Source organism: Trachurus japonicus, chromosome 20 (genome assembly GCF_045865225.1).
Source record: "Trachurus japonicus isolate A0001 chromosome 20, Traja_1.0".
In the NCBI taxonomy this organism is placed as follows: domain Eukaryota; kingdom Metazoa; phylum Chordata; class Actinopteri; order Carangiformes; family Carangidae; genus Trachurus; species Trachurus japonicus.
Genome location: NC_140926.1, coordinates 7,606,767 through 7,627,034, shown reverse-complemented (window position 1 = coordinate 7,627,034; position 20,268 = coordinate 7,606,767). Strand labels below are relative to the sequence as shown.

Here is a 20,268-nt window from a genome sequence, read left to right as displayed (position 1 = left end):
CTCGGTTTATCTCCTCTCCTCATCTCTCTTTCAACCCACCTCACTTTGTTTATTTTGTCCTCTTCTGAAATCTTTACTTCCTGAGCCTCACTCACTTTGTCTGTGCTGTGATTTTTTCTTTGTTTTTTTTTTATTATTTTAGTTCGCTTTTCTTTGTCGTATTTCCCTCCTTTCTTTCCCTGAGCTTGTGTTTCTGCTGTTTCTCACACCGTCGAGTAGGAAAACCCTTCCTGTGGAGTTGGAGGTGTCAGATCTCACAGCTTTTAAAACACTTTAATACCGGGCTCCAAGGAGTGTAATGTTGTATTTAGTCTGTGGGTGTTCCTGCTCGAAGAATTTCAATCAGTGCTCATCTGCGTTGTCTCTCTGCATCAGATTTCAACACTAAAGCAGCAAAGACCAGTGGCCTTTGGACTTTTGTGTTTGTAATGAACCTATTAATACTGAAAATGAAGATCTGTAATAGACACAAAGATCATAACTGGGTGGTTTGGTTTGGTCGGCTCTGCTGGCTGTGCAGTGGGTCTTACGGACATTGGGTATTAGTGGAGTTAGAAGTTTTATGGTCTGTGGTTACAGTGAGTCATAAAATCGACATGCTTTGGAGTCGTCAGCACCTACGATCCTGTCTGAACGCACTGCAATGGAAAAAAATACTTGTAAACACAAACTCAGAAAAGCATCTCCATCAGTTTCTGTTATGTTGTCAGGCATTTTCTTTTATTTACATGTTTCTTTTGATTGCAGTATGAGGTTTTCTTTTAGCAGCGTGTTTGCTTACTTACTGTAGCAACCCAAAATAACAGCCAATAATGAAATGGCTGCCAATAACGTAAACATTTTGACCATTTTAAATGTAATAATGCCAATAACGTAATGAGTTATGAGATAATAACGGAACGAGACAGTTGTTTTCGAGGTAAATTCATGCAAAACCGCTGATGCACATTCCCGTCGGGGGCAGTTTTTCATCAAGCAGTCTCTGCATTTGCGTCTAAAACAACTCTATCTTGTAGCGTTCCCATATTATCTCATAGCGTGGTGAATGTGCAGGTCACAACTTGTCCACGAAAGCGTTTTGGAGTTGTTGGATTGTGTATTTGATGAGTTTGATGAGGGAAACCAAGAAATCCCATGAGCCTCCGTAGCGTAGCTCTGAGCACCGACAAAACCTACTGCTATGACTATAGGGATTATGGCAATGGGCCAGTTTTCCAAAAATGTTAAACTATCCCTTTTAATGTTGAGCTCTCAGGGCCACCGTGTTCCTGTCCTTTTCCTCCTTGCTTTCCGTACCTGCTCTTGTGCCGTTTCTCTTATCACCTCTTGCCCACACAAAAGCCTCGCCTCGAGTCATACGGCGGCTCTTTTATCGGCCTTTGTGCGGGCATTTCTGTGGCACCGACTGAACTCCTGCGCCTCACAAAAGGGCCCCTTGAGCTGTGCCCATTACATCACCACACCACCACACCACCACCACCCCGTTATGTCCTGTGCTTGCCCCCCCTCCCCTACAAGACAATAGTCTCAGTGTCACAAAGTGAGTCTTTTTATCTGGCGCAGTGAGTGGGAACAGCAGCACAGCACAGTCGGCTCACTGAGTAATTCCTGTAAAACAGAATTTATCACATGCTTTCTGCGCGCCAGTTGTAAGTTCAGTTGTGTTTAACTGTGCACACATGAAGTAACATTCAGATTTATTTTCAATTAGTTAATCGAGGATCGGTTGTGTTTTTTTTTTCTTCCTCCCACAGCACAGTGAATGGTACAGACCTGGGGCCGAGGTCAGACTCCTGTTCGGCCTCCAACGGTGTGGACGGCGAGGTGGCTTCCAGCTCCTGCAGCCCCGCCCTCAGTCATGTCGTCAACGGAGACGCCACGGCCAACTCCACCCCGGTCCACCAACCCTCAGACAGCGACACGGAGAGTAGGACAGGTGAGTGTGAATGTGTGTGTGTGTGATTAAGTGGCTAAAATAACATCTGCGAGTTCTCAGATTTGGTTTTCTCCTTGTATAGCAGGGTATCTGCGGGGTCTTGAAAAGTATTAAAAGGTGATAAATCAGTTTTGGGAAAATTAAGACCCTTAAAAAGTATTAAAAAGTATTTTCACGACTTTATAAAGTCTTAAATTTTGAAGGTATTTTTTCCGAATTAGCTGTCCAAGAGTTTGAGTCCTAAAAAACATTATAAAAGTGTGTGAATTTATTAAAAAACAAAGATGAAACAGTACATAAAATAGAAAAGAAGATTGTTGTTTTTGTTTTTTGAGGGTGGAGCAATGTTTTTGTTTTTTTGATAAACTTTGCTTTTGATTTATTATCCTAGCCTATTTTGATTTCTGTTGTATCATAGTGGTCTATAGTCTTTATCACAAACTAAAAGTGTCACTGATTTAAATGGTTACAGCTTTTAAGTGGTGGTGAGGTATTGAAAAATATTGAGAAAGTCTTGAAAAAGTCTTAAAAAGGTATTAGAATTAACTTCAAGATTCCTGTATATAACCTGTATAGGCTCACGTCAAAGATTGATTGATTGATTAATGCAACTAATTATCGGTTACACATGTGTGTGTATTTTCAGCAGTGATTCATTGTGTTGCCATGGCAGTGGGCAGGGCTCTGGTTACCTCACTCGCTTCACTCAGCACAGAAGAACAGTAGATTTATTTTCATTAAGTGAGCGGCACTGTAATCTCTGCTGCCGTCAGCACCTCTGTCTAAAAAAACTCCCAGGACAGAAAGAGAGAGGGGGGGAAAAGAAAAAGAAAGAAAGAAAGAAAGAAAGAAAGGCAGAGTGGAGTGCAGTGTAGAGAGGAGACACAGCACCAGAGCTCACATCAAACTGAGGATGACTAAAGAATATTAATCCTATAGTTGTGTTGTCATGCTTTGAAGAAATGATAATGTGCACTCGCAACTTCTCATGTGGTTTGGTGTCGTGATGTATTTAAAAATATTCATTTTACCCAAGATTTGGTGCAGAGATCAAGCTGTATTAGAAATGTTTTCATTCAGCCTGGTGCATGTTTATATTTACGTTAACAATAACGACATGAATAAGACAAGATTAGTCAACAAAAACTTACATTAAATCTTTACAATAGGTGTAAATCATCATCCTAAATCAAAGAACATATGTAAGACGCTTCAATGTAGGGATGTCACGATTATAGATTTTCTTGGTATGATTATTGTCAGTGAAATAATCACAATATTATGATTATCAAGATTATTATGCATTTATTAATTTCACAACACTATGAATGTGTAAAATCAAATACATATCTATTAATGTGACCAATTATTAACCCCCCAGGGGAACTGTTTGAAATATTCATGTCATTAATTGTCATCAATGCCAAATGTTTTAGTTTATTTTAATTGCGAATTACAAATGACACGCTAACATTTAAATACCATTATGGAATTTAGGAAAAAAGGGTCTCCCGCTGGAATTTAACCTTTTATCTTTGCATTTACATTTTATCTGCCTATATGGTTTCGACATCATCTATTTTGGAAAGTGACAGTATTTAGGAATAATGACGATCAATTAATTGTGGCATTTAATACCGTGGTTAATTGTGAAAACAAATAACCGTGACATCCTTACTCCAAAGCACAGTGGTTATAAGATAAAGAAGCAAAACAAATCAAATTGACAACAACTTGCTTTTTAAATACTGATTTCTGAACGAGTTATGGTTATTGGCATGTGTGCATGTTTACATATATAGATGTGTATGGATGTAAAATCAGTCAGTTATCTCTTTTCTCTCACTGACGTCCGTCGGTCGTGTATGGAGAAACAGTCTCGTCTCATGCATCTAAACTGCGCCGCTGTCTTTCTCTCCCTCCCTCTCTCGCCTGCAGTGAACGGGGAGTCCTGTGACGCCGCTCCTGGGTCATCATCATCTGTGACAGCGGGAGAAGCGCTGCCCCCTGCAGACGACCACGAGGACTGCAGCCAAGATGCCGTCCTGCCCGACTCAGCACCAAATAGCACATCTCAGCCCCCTCCAGCCTCCACACAGACTCCAGCCTGCTCTTCCTCCTCCTCCTCCTCCTCCTCCTCCGCTGCTGCTGCTGCTGCTGCTGCTGCTGCTGCTGCTAAGCCTCCTGACTCCACCACCACCACCGCTGCTGCTGCTGCTGTTACTTCTACTTCCTCCTCCTCTACGGTCACATCCTCAGCCCCGGGGGCCGCCGCTTCCACCACCGTCACCGCCGCCGCCGCTGCCACCACGACAACCTCCCCCTCGTCCTCTTCCTCCCCAGCACCGGGAGAGGCGAACGCTTCGGGAGCGGGCGGTGGTAACAACAGTAGCAGCAGTGCAGCTGTGACTACAGACGGGGCCAAGCCCAGACAACAGGCCCCCAATGCTGGAACCTCAGACCCTCTGCCCCCGGGGTAAAAACAACAAAAACTGCTCCTGTTTAATATCACTATACATTTTATTTACCCTAAAGTTTATGTTTATGTTTATTAAGATCCACATTTTTTTTTTTTTTTACCTTTATTTAACCAGGTGAGCAAATTAAGAACAAAATTCTTATTTTCAAGTGCAGCCTGAAGGGGAAAGGGGGAGGGGAGTGCTAGAAGTGAAAACAAGGTTATATAAATTACACAGAAAAATTCAATATAATACAATACAATGCAATACAATAAAACAGTTGATCAATAGGGCATGACAGAGGCCTATTAGCAAGTGCAGGAGTCGACTGTGATTTGTAGCAGATTTTGTTTGAAGACAGAGAGAGAGGTGAAGACAGAAAGTTTAAGGGTGTTTTGTAGGGTGTTCCAGTCCAGCCTGGGGTCAAAAACGTATTCATGGAGAAAAGAATAAACACTCACACTGGACAATATAGACATAGACATGAAACGATACATACACTAACAAAATAAATATAGACAATATAGACAATATAGACATAGACATGAAACAGTATGCACTAACATCATTACACACATTTTAAACAATACCATGACTGACAAAACAATAACTACAGTTAAAATTAACAAGACAAGACAGCTCAGACTGACTCTTTAAAATATAATGATACCCATATATTAATAATTGACTATATAATATAACCCTTATCTTTATATGAAGGACAACATCTTAATTAGTGAAAGTTCTTCTTTAAATAATGTTCTTTTAGAGCTTTTTTAAAAGCATATATACTATACTATTTTGTTGTTTAATATACTGTATACATAGTGACACCTCAGCTGCCTCTGGGTAACAAACAAACGAGCCCACACAGACTCGTATTTCAGAATGAAATGGGTTTATTGCAGAGCCATATGAAGCTTTTATTTGCTCTCTGCATGTTGCTGCTGTTTGTTATTGTAAAATATTATTGTGTGTTTTGTTTTTTTAGATGGGAGCAGAGGAAAGACCCGCATGGGAGAACGTATTATGTCGACCACAACACCAGGACTACGACCTGGGAAAGACCACAGCCACTACCGCCGGGGTGAGTATTCGTCTTGAGTAACTTAACAAGATTTATTTTTCTATTCGAATCTCTTTCAGCCCTTTCTAAAACTAAACACAACCTGTATTATCAGTTTACATTTCTTGCACCTACATTTGGTCTCCATATTTTAAGTAATGTGATGTTTTCTGAGGATACTTTAAGTCTAGAAATAGCCAAGAAATAACAATTAATTGCATAATAATGTCAAGAAATAGCCTAGAAATATCGGTCAGTTTCATTTCAATGTCAGTAATCAGTGTCAGGTTGGAGGAGAAGCTTTGACTCTCCTCGCTGGACTCTCTGTTAATTGTACCGTCCATTTCTCCAGCTGGGAGCGCCGAGTGGACGACCGGGGCCGGATCTATTATGTGGACCACAACACGCGCACCACCACGTGGCAGCGTCCCACCATGGAGTCAGTCCGCAACTTTGAGCAGTGGCAGAGTCAACGCAGCCAACTGCAGGGAGCTATGCACCAGTTCAACCAGAGATACCTCTACTCTGTAAGAAAACCCTCACCACACCTCCCTCCTGAGAAAGGTTTCTCTGTCTATGAGTTTGGTTTTAAAGGGATAGTTCAACATTTTGGCAAAGTGGCCCATTGCCATAACCCCTATAGTCATAGCAGTTGGTTGGTTAACTTTAATTGTCGGTGCAAGCTATTTTTAGAACAGCGGAGAAGAGCCGCGAGCTGCTCAGAGCTACGCTACGGAGGATCATGGGATTTCTTGGTTTCCCTCATCAAACTCATTTGTTTTAGAGGTAAATTCATGCAAAACCGCTGATGCGCGTTCCCGTCGGGGGCAGTTTTTCAGCAAGCAGTCTCTGTATTTCCCTCTAAAACAACTCTGTCTGGTAACGTTCTGTTATTATCTCATAGCGTGGTGAATGTGCAGGTCACAACTTGTCCACCAGAGCGTTTTGGAGTTAATGGATTGTGTATTTGATGAGTTTGATGATGGAAACCAAGAAATCCCATTAGCCTCCGTAGCGTAGCTCTGAGCAGCTCACGGCTCTGCTCCTCTGTTCTAAAAATAGCTTGCACCGACATTTAAAGGGATAGTTCAACATTTTGGCAAATTGGCCCATTGCCATAATCGCTATAGTCATAGCAGTAGGTTCATTACCTTTAATTGTAGGTGTAAGCTATTTTCAGTACGGCGGAGCGCAGCAGCTGGCTGCTCAGAGCTACACTATGGAGGCTAACGGAATTTCTTGGTTTCCCTCATTAAACTCATCAAATTCAACATCCCAAAACTCCACAGCGCTTTTGTAGACAAGTTGTGACCTGCACAACCACCACGCTATGAGATAATAACGGAACGATACGAAACGGAGCCGTTTTCGAGGTAAATACAGGGTAAATACGGAGACTGCTTGCTGAAAAACTGTCCCTGAACGCAACGCGCATCAGCGGTTTTGTATGAATTTACCTCGAAAACGGCTCAGTTTCGTATCGTTCCGTCATTATCTCATAGCGTGGTGGTTGTGCAGCTCACAACTTGTCTACAAAAGCGCTGTGGAGTTTTGGGATTTTGTATTTGATGAGTTTAATGAGGGAAACCAAGAAATTCCAAGAAATTCCGTTAGCCTCCAGAAATTCCGTTAGCCTCCAGAACCTACTGCTATGACTATAGCAATTATGGCAATGGGCCAATTTGCCAAAATGTTGAACTATCCCTTTAAGGTGTAGGTTCATTACCTTTGTCGGTGCAAGGTGTTTTTAGAACGGCGGAGAAGAGCCGCAAGCTGCTCAGAGCTACACTACGAGGCTCATGGGATTTCTTGGTTTCCCTCATCAAACTCATTTGTTTTCGAGGTAAATTCATGCAAAACCGCTGATGCGTGTTCCCGTCGGGGGCAGTTTTTCGGCAAGCAGTTTCTGCATTTACCTAGAAAACAACTCTGTTTGGTAACGTTCTGTTATTATCTCATAGTGTGGTGAATGTGCAGGTCACAACTTGTCCACCAGAGCGTTTTGGAGTTGTTGGATTGTGTATTTGATGAGTTTGATGATGGAAACCAAGAAATCCCATAATGAGCCTCCGTAGCGTAGCTCTGAGCAGCTCACGGCTCTGCTCCTCTGTTCTAAAAATAGCTTGCATCGACATTTAAAGGTAACAAACCTACTGCTATGACTATAGGGATTATGGCAATGGGCCAATTTGCCAAAATGTTGAACCTATCCCTTTAACTGTTGAGTAAGACTGCTTTTTTTAGTTTGGTTAAAATCAACCAGACTTGGTACGATGTGGTGTGAATCAGTGGCGTTGGTCTCAGTCCGATTCCAAACAAACTCTGGCCTGGTTTGTTTTTTGTTTTCTCATGTGGTTTCTTTCTGATGATGCATTTTTTTTGTCCACTTGAAGTTTTCTGTGCATGAAAGCAAAACAAACGGAGGAGAACATGCTGCCCTGTGTTCAACCTCAGTCCTTTCTCTGTGAACACTGTGCATTTAATGAGTCACCTGACCGCACCGGATCTCTCCGGCTGTCGGCCTTTATCAGCTCCTCGGCCTGCGCAGAACTACAGAAAACAGACCTGTGGCTTTTCACTAAATCCACTTTCAAGAATCTCTAAAATGTCTGAAGATCTCTGATACTCACTTTCCCTTTTCTTTAATGTTAGTTCCCGCTCAGAGAATAAAAATCCAGACTCCACTGGCATTTTTTTTTTTAAATACAGCTCTCTTAAAAGGACCTGGTTTAGTTTATCCAGCCTTATAACAACAAATCACAAAGACATTACACAGACTGTCATACCTAACCGCTTACATTAGCTTTCAATGTCCTTAATTTTACTCTCTCACCCCTCTGATAAAATGTTTTTTTTCTTCCTTGTAAGCACAGTAATCTCAGAAATCATAGGACAAACTTATATCCATATTTTGTGTAATGAATCCCAGTGCATTTTATTTTGTGACTCGCCTCATTTAGGCTGAAAAAATTAAAACTTTACCTGGCCGGGGCTCCAAATCTTCACACCCCAGCCTCCGCCTTAATCTGGTTATCTCTGTAAAGGGCCCCTCTCCCAGTTGTGTGTTTGATCTGAGCGGTGATGTCATCTTCATTGATGATGATGAGCTTACGACACAAATCAAAAGACAGAAGACAGACAGCTGAGACCCAGTGAGCAGGAACCAGCCGCAGAGGCCTTCTCAACCCAAACACGCTCGGTTGCTTCATCATCCAGTCCTCCTGTTGTGGAATATATCTTTTTACTTTTTCAGATTTTCTTTTTTTTGGACTGTTTATTTTTTTGTTTTTAGATATCCAACATATTGGGAATATTTTTGTTGGGTTTTCCTGGTGTTTTTCTGAATGGAGGTCTATGTGTGCATCCCTCATTTCCAGGCATCCATGATGTCTGCTGAGAACGACCCTCTAGGCCCGCTACCTCCTGGCTGGGGTGAGTTCACGTATTCTACTCTCCGTTCACATTTCATCAAATCTATTTTCAAACCAAAAAAAAATCTGTGTTTTAATGTGAAACATGAGCGAACAACGCCTCCTCCTCCTTTTCCTGAATGCTTCACAAAGATCACAGACGACAGCTTGTTGAACAGATTGTTGTGTTTATAGCACGAGTCAGCAGCTCCGGTGATTATCAGTGTGTTGCCACATTCACTCTCTCTTTATAAAGCTACAGATTCCTCTCTCTCTCTCTCTGTCTGTTTGTGTGTATGTGTGTGTGTTTGTGTGTTTATCAACTTCAGAGAGACGTGTGGACTCCAACGACCGAGTGTACTTTGTCAACCACAACACCAAGACAACGCAGTGGGAAGACCCTCGAACCCAAGGGTGAGAGCTCGCATAAAAACTCTTTGAGAATTAAGCAAAGATATAAATAATGCATCATCATCACTCAGTCATAACTCACAGAAGCTGTGTGAGCACATTAGACTAGACTAAACCCATTGTAAATTTAATTAAATTAAACAGGAAGAGATAATGTATAATGAGAGATCATCATTTTAATGTGACAGATCGTCTCGAGGCTAATGGGCTTTTTCCTGCTCTGCACCACATTGATCATCATCATCACAGCTTCTCTCTCTCGCTACCACTGGTCCCACTCAGTGTTGAGCAGTTCAAGGATATTTTCACTGATACCATAATAATTATTCCTCCTCCTCTTCCTCCTCTGAGAGACAGAAATCACTGATCTGTTCACTCGGACTGGTTATTTTTAGGCTTTAATTTTAGTTTTTAGACGGTTTGTGACGTCTGGTTGAGGTGTGAAGCCACCATTGTCTGCACTTTGAGACAAAAATATAATTTTCTTTCACATTCACTCTTGCCTTTATGTTTGCCGGGGGTAAATATGTAATGAAAAAACAACGCATTCAAAATCAGCAACAGCCTCAACTTTAAAGTAATTATGTGAATTTAATCAGGATCCATTTAAATAAATTCCTGAAGCAAATAAGTTTATAATCTCTGTTGTTGAATTAGGTTAATTTATCATCCCCTGATAACATTTTACTTTTTAGAGAAGGTTTTGTACAAGTTAATCCATCAGAAAATATCTCAAAATATGACTTGATTCTCATTTTATCAAAAAGAAATCTTATATTTTAGGCAGCACAGGATATACTGATATAGTATGAAAGACAAAACTTAATCTGAAGTTCATTTAAGTTACTATTAAATCTGAGCTGGGTGTGGTTTCTTTTTTTTAAGTTTAACAGATGTGTTGCATTCAAATGTTATTTATGTGTCGTGATTGTGGGGTTTTTTCTTGGAACACAGTATCCAAACATTAATCAGTCCATGTATATATCATTGTTTGTGTGTTCAGGCTACAAAACGAGGATCCTCTGCCCGAGGGCTGGGAGATCCGCTACACAAGGGAAGGGGTGCGCTACTTTGTGGATCACAACACCCGGACCACGACTTTCAGCGACCCCCGCACCGGAAAGTCCTCCGTGTAAGAGCGCAATTCAAAATGATTAGCTTGTTCACACGTTCTACTTTTTACACTATAAGCCACATGCAGCTCCTCTCAGACATTTAAACCTTTTTTAATTTGCTCCTCTCAGCACCAAAGGCCCTCAGATCGCTTACGAGCGCAGCTTCAGATGGAAGCTGGCCCACTTCCGTTACTTGTGCCAGGTGAGGCGGCTTTTTCACACTCAACCAGTCGAACAAACATCTGTGTCTTATTTTCACGTGCATTAATTTTCTATCCTGTCTGGCCTCAGTCCAACGCTCTCCCTAGCCATGTGAAGATCACCGTGTCCAGACAGACGTTGTTTGAAGACTCTTTCCAGCAAGTAAGTTGCTCCCTCGACTCCTTTTTCCTGTTGCGCAGAGAAACATTTCAAGCGTTGTGTTGTAGCTGATGTGTGTGTGTGTGTTTTCTCCGTGTAGATTATGGCGCTAAAGCCGTACGACTTGAGGAGGAGACTCTACGTCATCTTCAGAGGCGAGGAGGGTCTTGACTACGGTGGATTAGCCCGGTAATATAAACAAACAATAGTTTCATATGGGGATGTACTGAATCCTGACTTTTTTAAGGTTCTACCGAAACCACTGTTTAAGATTCAGCCGAATCTGAACCGAATCCTACTCCCATCATTGGCCCATACACTAAACATATCATAAATGTAGTAAACATCACACTGAGTGTTTTATTCTAACTGTAAAAAAACAAGGGTCAAGTCATTCAGGTTACAGGCTTCATGTTGCGTTTGAAACAAGTCCAAACTCGGATCTTTCCCAATTGAAAACTCAGAGTACCGACTCCATGCCAGAATAACTACTAACATGGCGGACCGGGACAAACTTTGCATTCAAAGTGCTTCACGTCAGGCATAAAACATTACAAAGGACAAAGGAACAATTTTTAAAAAGAACGTTTTAATGTATTTTGGCATTTAAATGCATCTTAATCGATGTTTTACTGTTGTGATCCTGGTTCCGACTTGTCGCAAACGCAGCATTAGTGTTTTTTCTCATTCAAAACAGGAAACAAAAAGTGAAATATATGCCTGTAATGTTCACATGTTTATGTTAAAATAATAACAGCTGTTGGTTGGTTTAAAATTACCACGATAGCGATGCTAATTTCCGTCAGCCTGTCTATGATGTTTTCCATTATGTGTTAGCATCAAGCTAGCGGACTTTATATTTAGATTGTGATAATGATAGTGATGCTGGCTGCGCTGAGAGAGCCTTAAACCTTGTTGTTCATAAACCTTCATGTAATCTTTGGCGGCATCATTACATTAACATGAGTAGGGTTTGAAACCGCATCAAAAAGCCCCAAATTCGGCCTTATCCAAAAGCGAATCCTGAATTTAGTACATCCCCAGTTTCATAGTTCTTTGGAAAACTTGAGCACTGATTTCCTCTCCTCTCATCTCGGCCCTCTTGTCCCACACAGAGAGTGGTTCTTCTTGTTGTCGCATGAAGTGCTGAACCCCATGTACTGTCTGTTTGAGTACGCCGGCAAGAGCAACTACTGTCTGCAGATCAACCCGGCCTCGGCCATCAACCCGGACCACCTCTCCTACTTCTGCTTCATAGGCCGCTTCATTGCAATGGTGAGTTCACGATCTGATCCGTCCGTCTGTGTTCGCTTCTTCAGATCGAACGCCACAGAAAAAAAAAACCAACTTCTCTCTCGTTTTGTCTCTGCAGGCACTTTTCCACGGCAAGTTCATCGACACGGGCTTCTCTCTGCCTTTCTACAAACGCATGCTGAACAAGAAGCTCATCCTCAAAGATCTCGAGTCCATTGATCCAGAGTTCTACAATTCGCTCATATGGATCAGGTGATTTGACCACACGAGCTTTTACAGTTCAGGCACGACCGCGATTAAAAAAAAGAAAAAAAAAGAAAGAAACTTGCATCGTTTGAAGTCTGTGAGCACATCCTGACTCCAGTGATCACGTTACTGTCGAGCTTTCAAGAGTGAAAAGACAGTTTTATTGTTGATTTGACAGTTTTAAATGTCAGGGCTCTTCACTCTGAGTGAAGCCTTTGATTAAAGAGCCAGCACGTGCATTTTTAATTAGATTACCCAGAGAGTTACCCTGCTCTTCTTTGCTTGGATAATCTCTAAAGGTCTCTTGTCACTGTGTGAGTGAATACTGTCACACCGAACTTGTATCTGATGCTTTTTTTAAGCAGATACAATTTCTACAGTTTTAAATGACATGAACCAAAGGGAAACAACGCATTCTTCTTCTTTTTATTGTTTGGTTTTGACCGCACTAATAATATGCAGGTGGGAATAAACCTCATGTCACGTGTCAGAGGGTTTTGATATTTAGTTATTTGCACATAAAATAAAATAAAAACTGTTTACATTTGGTACAAATCACTCTATAGAGAGTGAATTATATAAAAAACAATTTGCAGGAGAGGGCTTATATGTACATTGTCCCCACTGTGACCTGTAGTTTCCTAAGAAAAAATCAGATAAATATACAACTTATGGGGTCAAGGTTAAATAAATGGTGAAATACATTTAAATAGAGAACATCAATAGCAAAAGAAAAAGAAAAACTAAACTAAAAGACCAGTACAGGACATGAAAAAGAAAAAAAGGGGGAGAAAATAAGTAAATTAAGAGTAAAAAACATATTATATTGCATATTATCTAGACATAATACCCTCTGACCTTTAGAAAAACAGCAAAAAAAAAACGCTGGACTTGCACAGTTCCTCTTTTAAAATGACAGAATTAAGTACAGAAAGTACAAAACGTCTCATACTAAGTAAATGTTGTAGTACTGTTGGGGAGAAAACCATGGAAACCTCCACCAGGATGCAGATGTAGATACAAGAGGCAGCTCAGCAACATTAACACAGATGAGAGCTACTAGGAGGAGGAGGGGGAGGACGATGACTCAGTTAATTGCAGATAAGAAAACAAAAAAAAAACGAAACAAAAGCCGGTTGAGTCTGAGGCGCAGACACATTACTCACATTATAATAACAAGTCTTTTTCCACCATTCCTCCTCAGGGACAACAACATCGAGGAGTGCGGCCTGGAGATGTACTTCTCCGTGGACATGGAGATCTTGGGGAAGATCACGTCTCATGACCTGAAACCCGACGGCACCAACGTCCTGGTGACCGAGGAGAACAAGGAGGAGTATATCGGGTTCGTTGCATCCACAGATTTACGATGACTGCAGCGATATCTGGTGTTTTTTTTGTTTTTTTTTAAGTAAATAATTGATGTAAATTACATTTTCTCGCTCTGGCTCGCAGTTTGATGGCAGAGTGGCGGTTCTCCCGGGGGGTCGAAGGTCAGACGAAAGCCTTCCTGGATGGATTCAACGAGGTGGTTCCACTTCAGTGGCTCCAGTACTTTGATGAAAAGGAGCTGGAGGTGAGCACTCGTCCGCCACACGAGTTAGGCTTCAACTAAATGACCAATATGGTTAACTAATCATTACTTAAAGAAAGGGATACTTCACCCAAAATCAATAATTCACCAATTTTCTTCTCACCGTCATGCCAAGGAAGGGTTTGGAGAACTTTCTGAGTCATCAAAACGCTTTAGGAGTTGCAGGGGGGGTCTGGCTGGCAACGGGTTTTCATATAGTAATGGCGGAGGATAGAGTTCACTTTTGAATCGTCCAAAACACACACTATGAAACATCCAGATACCTCCATACTGCTCGTCCGTACTGACCCAAGTGTCCTGAAGCCGCCACATGAAAAAGTTGTTCTGAAAAAATGAATTTGATCTCTGTTTTTAGCCTTGTTGTAGCAGTAGCTCCCTGTGGCTCTGTTGATGTTTGTGCGCATGCGCAAGATTTGCTGCGATGTTCTTCCATGTTTACATCATACATCCAGTGGTTTACAACGACGAACGAACATCTTGCAGCAAATCTTACAGAGCCACTGGGAGCTGCTGCTACAACAAGGCTAAAAACAGAGATCAAATACATTTTTTCCGAACAACTTTTTCATGTGGCGGCTTCAGGACACTTGGGTCAGTACGGACGAGCAGTATGGAGGTATCTGCATGTTTCATATACCCCTTTCCCACTGGCCAAAAAACCTGTTTAAATCCGCTAACAATCGGCTTTTGGTGGCAGTGGGAAAGGCACACCGACCCGCGTCAAACAACTCGGCAAGCGACGCGGGTTAAAATCGGCTTCGCTTGGCTCCGATCGGCTTGCAGTGGGAACGCCAGACCCGGGTCAACCCGCTAATTTACGTGATAACGTTGAGCGTTACGTGGCGCCACGTCATCGTGCCAGTAGCGTCTCATATCACGTACCAAAACAAAGCTCTGCTCTGCTCCGCTCTGCTCTCATTCGAGACTGGGATCAAAAGATCAAAGAACACTGACCAAAAACGAATGAAAAAAAAGAAGTGACAGTCCTCACTCCGCGGCGGGCGGCTGTGGCATGATACTGTGTTTCTCGCACCACGGATGAGAGCGGGGCGACTGGTTTATGCTCTGTCTGATCCCTCAGCGGGGGGGGCAGACTCGGCTCATTTTGGTCAATGGGAAAGGGGCCAAATGCCGATTGTTAGCGGGTCGACCCACGTTTAAAAAACCTGCGTCGACCCGCTAATTTTAGTGGGAAAACGGCTATAGTGTGTGTTTTGGACGATTCAAAAGTGAACTCTATCCGCCGCCATTATATGAAAACCCGTTGCCAGCCGGACCCCCCCTGCAACTCCTAAAGCGTTTTGATGACTCAGAAAGTTCTCCAAACCCTTCCTTGGCATGATGAGTGTGAGTAGAAAATTGGTGAATTATTGATTCTTGGGTGAAGTATCCCTTTTTTAAATAAGTTGATAAACACACTCATTGCTCTGTCTGTATGTCCTGTTTTCTCATCGTGTGTGTGTGTGTGTGTGTGTGTGTGTGTGTGTGTGTGTGTGTGTGTGTGTGTGTGTGGCAGGTGATGCTGTGCGGCATGCAGGAGGTGGATCTGCAGGACTGGCAGAGGAACACCGTGTACCGCCACTACACCAGGAACAGCAAACAGATCATCTGGTTCTGGCAGGTAGAGAGGCACATTATTTTTCCACCTTCACCCTCTGCCCCCTCTCCCCCAATGTGTGTGTGTGTGTGTGTGTGTGTATATGTGTGTGTGTGCGTGATATTGACAAGCTGCTGCTGCTGTTTCTGCTTCGTGACTCACTGACGACTGACGTGTTTGCTGTCACTTCCTCCCCTGCAGCTGGTGAAAGAAGTGGACAACGAAGTGCGACTGCGGCTCATGCAGTTCGTCACGGGAACCTGCAGGCTTCCTCTGGGTGGCTTTGCCGAACTCATGGGTCAGTGACTCACACACACACACAGAGACACACACTCACACAGACACACACACTGTCAGAGTTAGACACATAATAGAGACTCTGAGATGCAGCTAATTGAATTTAGAGTAAAATAATGGACTTAGTTAAAGTGTAGAGGCTCAGCTGCTCCTTTAATGTCAGAGGTGATTTGTATCTTCACCGCAGCTTCCCTCAGTGCCTCTTGTGTGTGTGTGGGAGGGGTGGGGGTCCTCAGCCGGTAGATTTTCGACCTTCTGACCATGAAATACTCTTTGTTTGCTTTGGCTGTACAGTCAGGATTTCGTTGTCCCACTGCTGGATGATGAAATGTCGTCCAGTGGGTTTGGCTTCTGTACAGCTGAGATTTGACAGGAGTTTGTGTATTTTTCATGATTATTGACAGGGAAACATCTGTTCAAATGTATCTTACATGCATGGATGGATATTTTTCAAGTGTTTAAAGGGATAGTTCAACATTTTGGCAAATTGGCCCATTGCCATAATCCCTGTAGTCATAGCAGTAGATTCGTTAACTTTAATTGTTGGTGTAAGTCTCGTTAACGTTCTGTTATTATCTCATAGCGTGGTGAATGTGCAGGTCACAACTTGTCCACCAGAGCGTTTTGGAGTTGTTGGATTGTGTATTTGATGAGTTTGATGAGAGAAACCCAAGAAATCCCATTAGCCTCCGTAGCGTAGCTCTGAGCAGCTCACGGCTCTGCTCCGCCGTTCTAAAAACAGCTTGCACCAGGTCCGACAATTAACGGTAACGAACCTACTGCTAAAACTGTAGGGATTATGGCAATGGGTCAATTTGCCAAAGTGTTGAACTATCACTTATAGAATGGATAAATGTGCCTGTTATATGCAAATATAACTGTATTATACATTAACCAACAGCAATGACACATCGGCATCTCCTTTCACTGATTGCTTGTCTTTTGTCTTTGCTCTGCAGGAAGTAACGGGCCCCAGAAGTTCTGCATCGAGAAGGTGGGGAAGGACACGTGGCTTCCTCGGAGCCACACGTGGTGAGTTCATGGAGACTCACGGGAATTAGCCCTCAGCTTTTCTGCGAGAGTAGTTTTATGATAAACGGACGTTACTGAAGGACACTGTTTGACATTTGAAATACTCAAATACGACACAATACAACGTGATTTCTAGAAACTCTCTCCCTGTCAATCAGTATCTCTGGTTTATATGTAATCAGATATTTAATTGTGCAACTTTTATACCAACATTTATCTCTTTCTTACTATCTGTTTTTGCAGTTTTAACCGTCTGGACTTGCCTCCCTACAAAAGCTTCGAACAGCTGAAAGAGAAGCTGCTCTTCGCCATCGAGGAAACAGAAGGATTTGGCCAAGAATAGAGGAGGGGGAGCCCTGTTGTCGTCTCCCTCCTCCTCCCCCATCGCTGTTTATTCAGTCAAACAAACAAACTAAAACAAAAAAAAAATTGCACAAGATAACCACCAATGTATATAAGCTATTTTCTCATCTTAAACCAAATCTTAATTTGCAGCATCATTTTGCTGCAGCCCTGTCCCCCAGCCCTTATATATAGTATATGATACCCCATCATGAAATATGCAAGCATTTCAGCATTTTGTGCTCCTCTGTTCGAAAACAGAAATCATGGATATTTTTTTAATTTCCTCCCCACTGCTGACTGGCTTTTTAAAATAGACTGAACGTGTTTTTGAGAGGATTTTATAGTAGAAGCGTAATCTACTTTTAAAGCTCTAGTTCTATAGAGCTTTTAAAAGGGCAGGAGTAGTGCTGCGGTCTGGTGCCTGAATTTCTTTCTTTCTTTTTTCTTTCTTATTTTTCCCCCGTTGGATCCATAGTAATTACTGCAATCTTTTTTCTTTTCTTTTTTCGCGTGCTTGCATGGCTGCCTCTGAAGATGAGAAGACTGTCTTCCACCACCGCACACACACACACACACACACACAGAGACGTTTTAGCATGGACTCTCGCTCGGTCTCTAAATTACCTTTTCTTTTCCTTTCTTTTCTTTTCTTTTTGAACCATCATGTAAAAGGCAAACTGTCTGAAGCAGACAAAGTGGAGAATAACCGTCTCGTACAGTTTTCACCCTCAGTGAGATTGTGGTGGACGTCACGTCGGCCCAGAAAGAGAGAGAGAAAGAGAGAGAGAGAGAAGCATCATCAGGATCATCCTGTTCGGACAAAGACACTAATCGAGTGTGAAGCTGCTGGACGAAAAGCTTCTATATCAAAAATCAAAAGGAACACGGGGACAAAAAGGAAAAATATTGAGTATGAATGTGTGTCGTCGACAGTGGAGATATTCAAGCCAGAGACTGAGTCGACTGCAACTTCACAGCTTTCATTTAAACATTGAGCTGTTTAGGAAAATCCTCACAAAACAAAACACAAAGAGATTCAGCGACTCAGTTGTTCACGTGCGTTCGGCTGATTTTTGTCTTTTTTCTTTTTTGACAACATGCAAAATCTCCCTTTACTTCAACGCCTCACTTCTTGGCATCGCACCAGATAAAAAACACACTCACTCAGAGATTTTTAACCATGAATATATCAAAGACGACATTATATGTGACAACTGAAAGAATCTCATCTCTCATCTTGTGTTGTAATAAAAGGTCAAAAGACCTCTCGTTCACAAAATCCTGATGAATGTACTCCGTTCAGTTCATCTACACGTGTCCTGGAAGGAGCCACCAACCAACCCTCATCGCAAAATGAAGACAGCGCTGCGTAAAAAACTGTCATTATCATGGCAGTAAATGTTGTTGAATGTCCCGTAGACGGTGGTATGGCTAAATTTGGTAAAAAAAAACGATCATCATGAAGTAGAATAGAAGCACAGTATCAAATCTCACCTCTTTAAAACGACGTATACAGACATACATACATACAAACAGTGTAAAGTGAAGAAATTTGGGGCTTCTGAAAGTATTAACTGGGTCATAAACCTGCACCTGTAAAGTATTGTTAGAGTAACGATTGTCGCATATAGTGTGTGAGTGTGTGTGTGTGTGTATCTGCTAGCGGCTGCTCCGTCGACAGCTTAGGCTGGACGCACTAGACGATTTTGGGTCGGATTCGTAGGGTTGGTAAAAGACTATTTGTCTAAATAATCCTCACATATACACATACATTCTTTCTTTTCTTTTTTTTTTACTGATCCCGATCGAGTCGGGCTCTCTCCCGATCCGAAATCGTCAGGATCGGGCCATTTCGGACGGAGATACGCGCAGTAGCGAGCAAACCGGGAAGCGTCACTAACCAGATGTTGCGTACTCGTCTAGTTCGCGCCGTTGCATAGTGTATAAGTCACGCCCACACGTCTTCACATCAGAGATTTGAGAAAGATCGCACACCGATGCGTTCGTTTATCCTCCGAAGTCACGTTTGATCTCGCGAGATTTTGTGTCTAGCCGCCTACTGTGTGTATTCAGAGGATAATAATGTTTAAATAGGTTTAAACTGTGTGCGGTCGCCCAATATTTGTATATTTGAATGAATATTTGTTGAAAATCGTCTAGTGTGTAACAGCCTTATAGCTGCACAAGATGAAGCCACAGTGCTCTCAGAGAAGATTATTATTGATCTGAGCTGACACAAACACAAAAGCCTTAAACTGGTGAAGAACTGTGTGTATCAATCAGTAAAGTTCAGGCTAATTTACTTACAAATAATGATAATAAAAATAAAAAAAGATGATAAAACTCTGTAAAAGAGACACTAATGTGCCACAGACCAGGCGAAACTCCTGTGATGTGTTCAGAGACTGACGCAGAAACGAGCCTGGTGATGATGATGATGATGATGCACTGCTTTGCTGTATGTTTCTATTGTTTCGTTTTGTTTTCTTTCCTCAAACGCTTCAGAGGGGGAGAGACGCCCTCTTTTTGTTTTTGTCACGCCCGACCCCATCGTTAACGCAACGACGACTCTGGTGCTTTATTCTTTCCGTCAGTTATCTGAACTAAACTTTAAAGCTTAAATTTAAAAAAGAAAAGATGAAAAAAAAGATGCTTTAAGTTCGTTCAGGAGGAGCTCGTGATTAGTGAAGTTATCAGTCATGTATATAACATTAATTCAGCTGCGAGGAGGGGGACGAACATTTTACTGTAGCAAAAGGAGGCAAAGGAGTCAAACCTGCGTAACTGTGCTTCCTTTTGAACAGAAACCTGTAATCAAAGAAAATCAACTGTATGTGAATATTCATTGTATAAAGATAATGAAAGTAAATAAAGTACTTAAATATTATAATTAATTACACAGAGCCGCCGCTCCATTGATGGAAATCTGTGATGCCTTTTTTTTTTTGGTTCTTATCAGAAATAGAAATGGGGCGTTCCAGGTTGCGTTCACTATAACTCGTGAAAACTGATCACCGATGCTGTGGATCACCTGATGGACGCACCCTAATTGTAACATATCGCGTGTAGATACACACTGTAAACACCAACTACACTGTACAGAATGCCCCTTTACTGGAGACGATGTGTATAGAAGATTCATTTTT

The 20,268-nt window shown here is 42.0% G+C and overlaps 1 protein-coding gene across 1 annotated transcript in view; it reads left to right on the top strand.

Annotated features, from left to right (window-relative positions):
• Positions 1 to 18,152, top strand: part of wwp1 (WW domain containing E3 ubiquitin protein ligase 1) — a 31,589-nt gene extending 13,437 nt beyond the window's left edge. Inside the window, exons 8-25 of the mRNA XM_085763390.1 lie at positions 1,755 to 1,936; positions 3,875 to 4,412; positions 5,387 to 5,482; positions 5,814 to 5,988; positions 8,839 to 8,893; positions 9,201 to 9,285; positions 10,286 to 10,414; positions 10,527 to 10,599; positions 10,689 to 10,760; positions 10,858 to 10,946; positions 11,873 to 12,032; positions 12,130 to 12,263; positions 13,462 to 13,602; positions 13,713 to 13,833; positions 15,368 to 15,472; positions 15,650 to 15,746; positions 16,705 to 16,777; positions 17,021 to 18,152. Coding sequence (XP_085619516.1) covers positions 1,755 to 1,936; positions 3,875 to 4,412; positions 5,387 to 5,482; positions 5,814 to 5,988; positions 8,839 to 8,893; positions 9,201 to 9,285; positions 10,286 to 10,414; positions 10,527 to 10,599; positions 10,689 to 10,760; positions 10,858 to 10,946; positions 11,873 to 12,032; positions 12,130 to 12,263; positions 13,462 to 13,602; positions 13,713 to 13,833; positions 15,368 to 15,472; positions 15,650 to 15,746; positions 16,705 to 16,777; positions 17,021 to 17,120 — 2,425 coding nt within the window. The 3' untranslated portion in view covers positions 17,121 to 18,152. The remainder of the gene's footprint in view (positions 1 to 1,754; positions 1,937 to 3,874; positions 4,413 to 5,386; positions 5,483 to 5,813; positions 5,989 to 8,838; positions 8,894 to 9,200; positions 9,286 to 10,285; positions 10,415 to 10,526; positions 10,600 to 10,688; positions 10,761 to 10,857; positions 10,947 to 11,872; positions 12,033 to 12,129; positions 12,264 to 13,461; positions 13,603 to 13,712; positions 13,834 to 15,367; positions 15,473 to 15,649; positions 15,747 to 16,704; positions 16,778 to 17,020) is intronic.
• Positions 18,153 to 20,268: the final 2,116 nt, after the last annotated feature.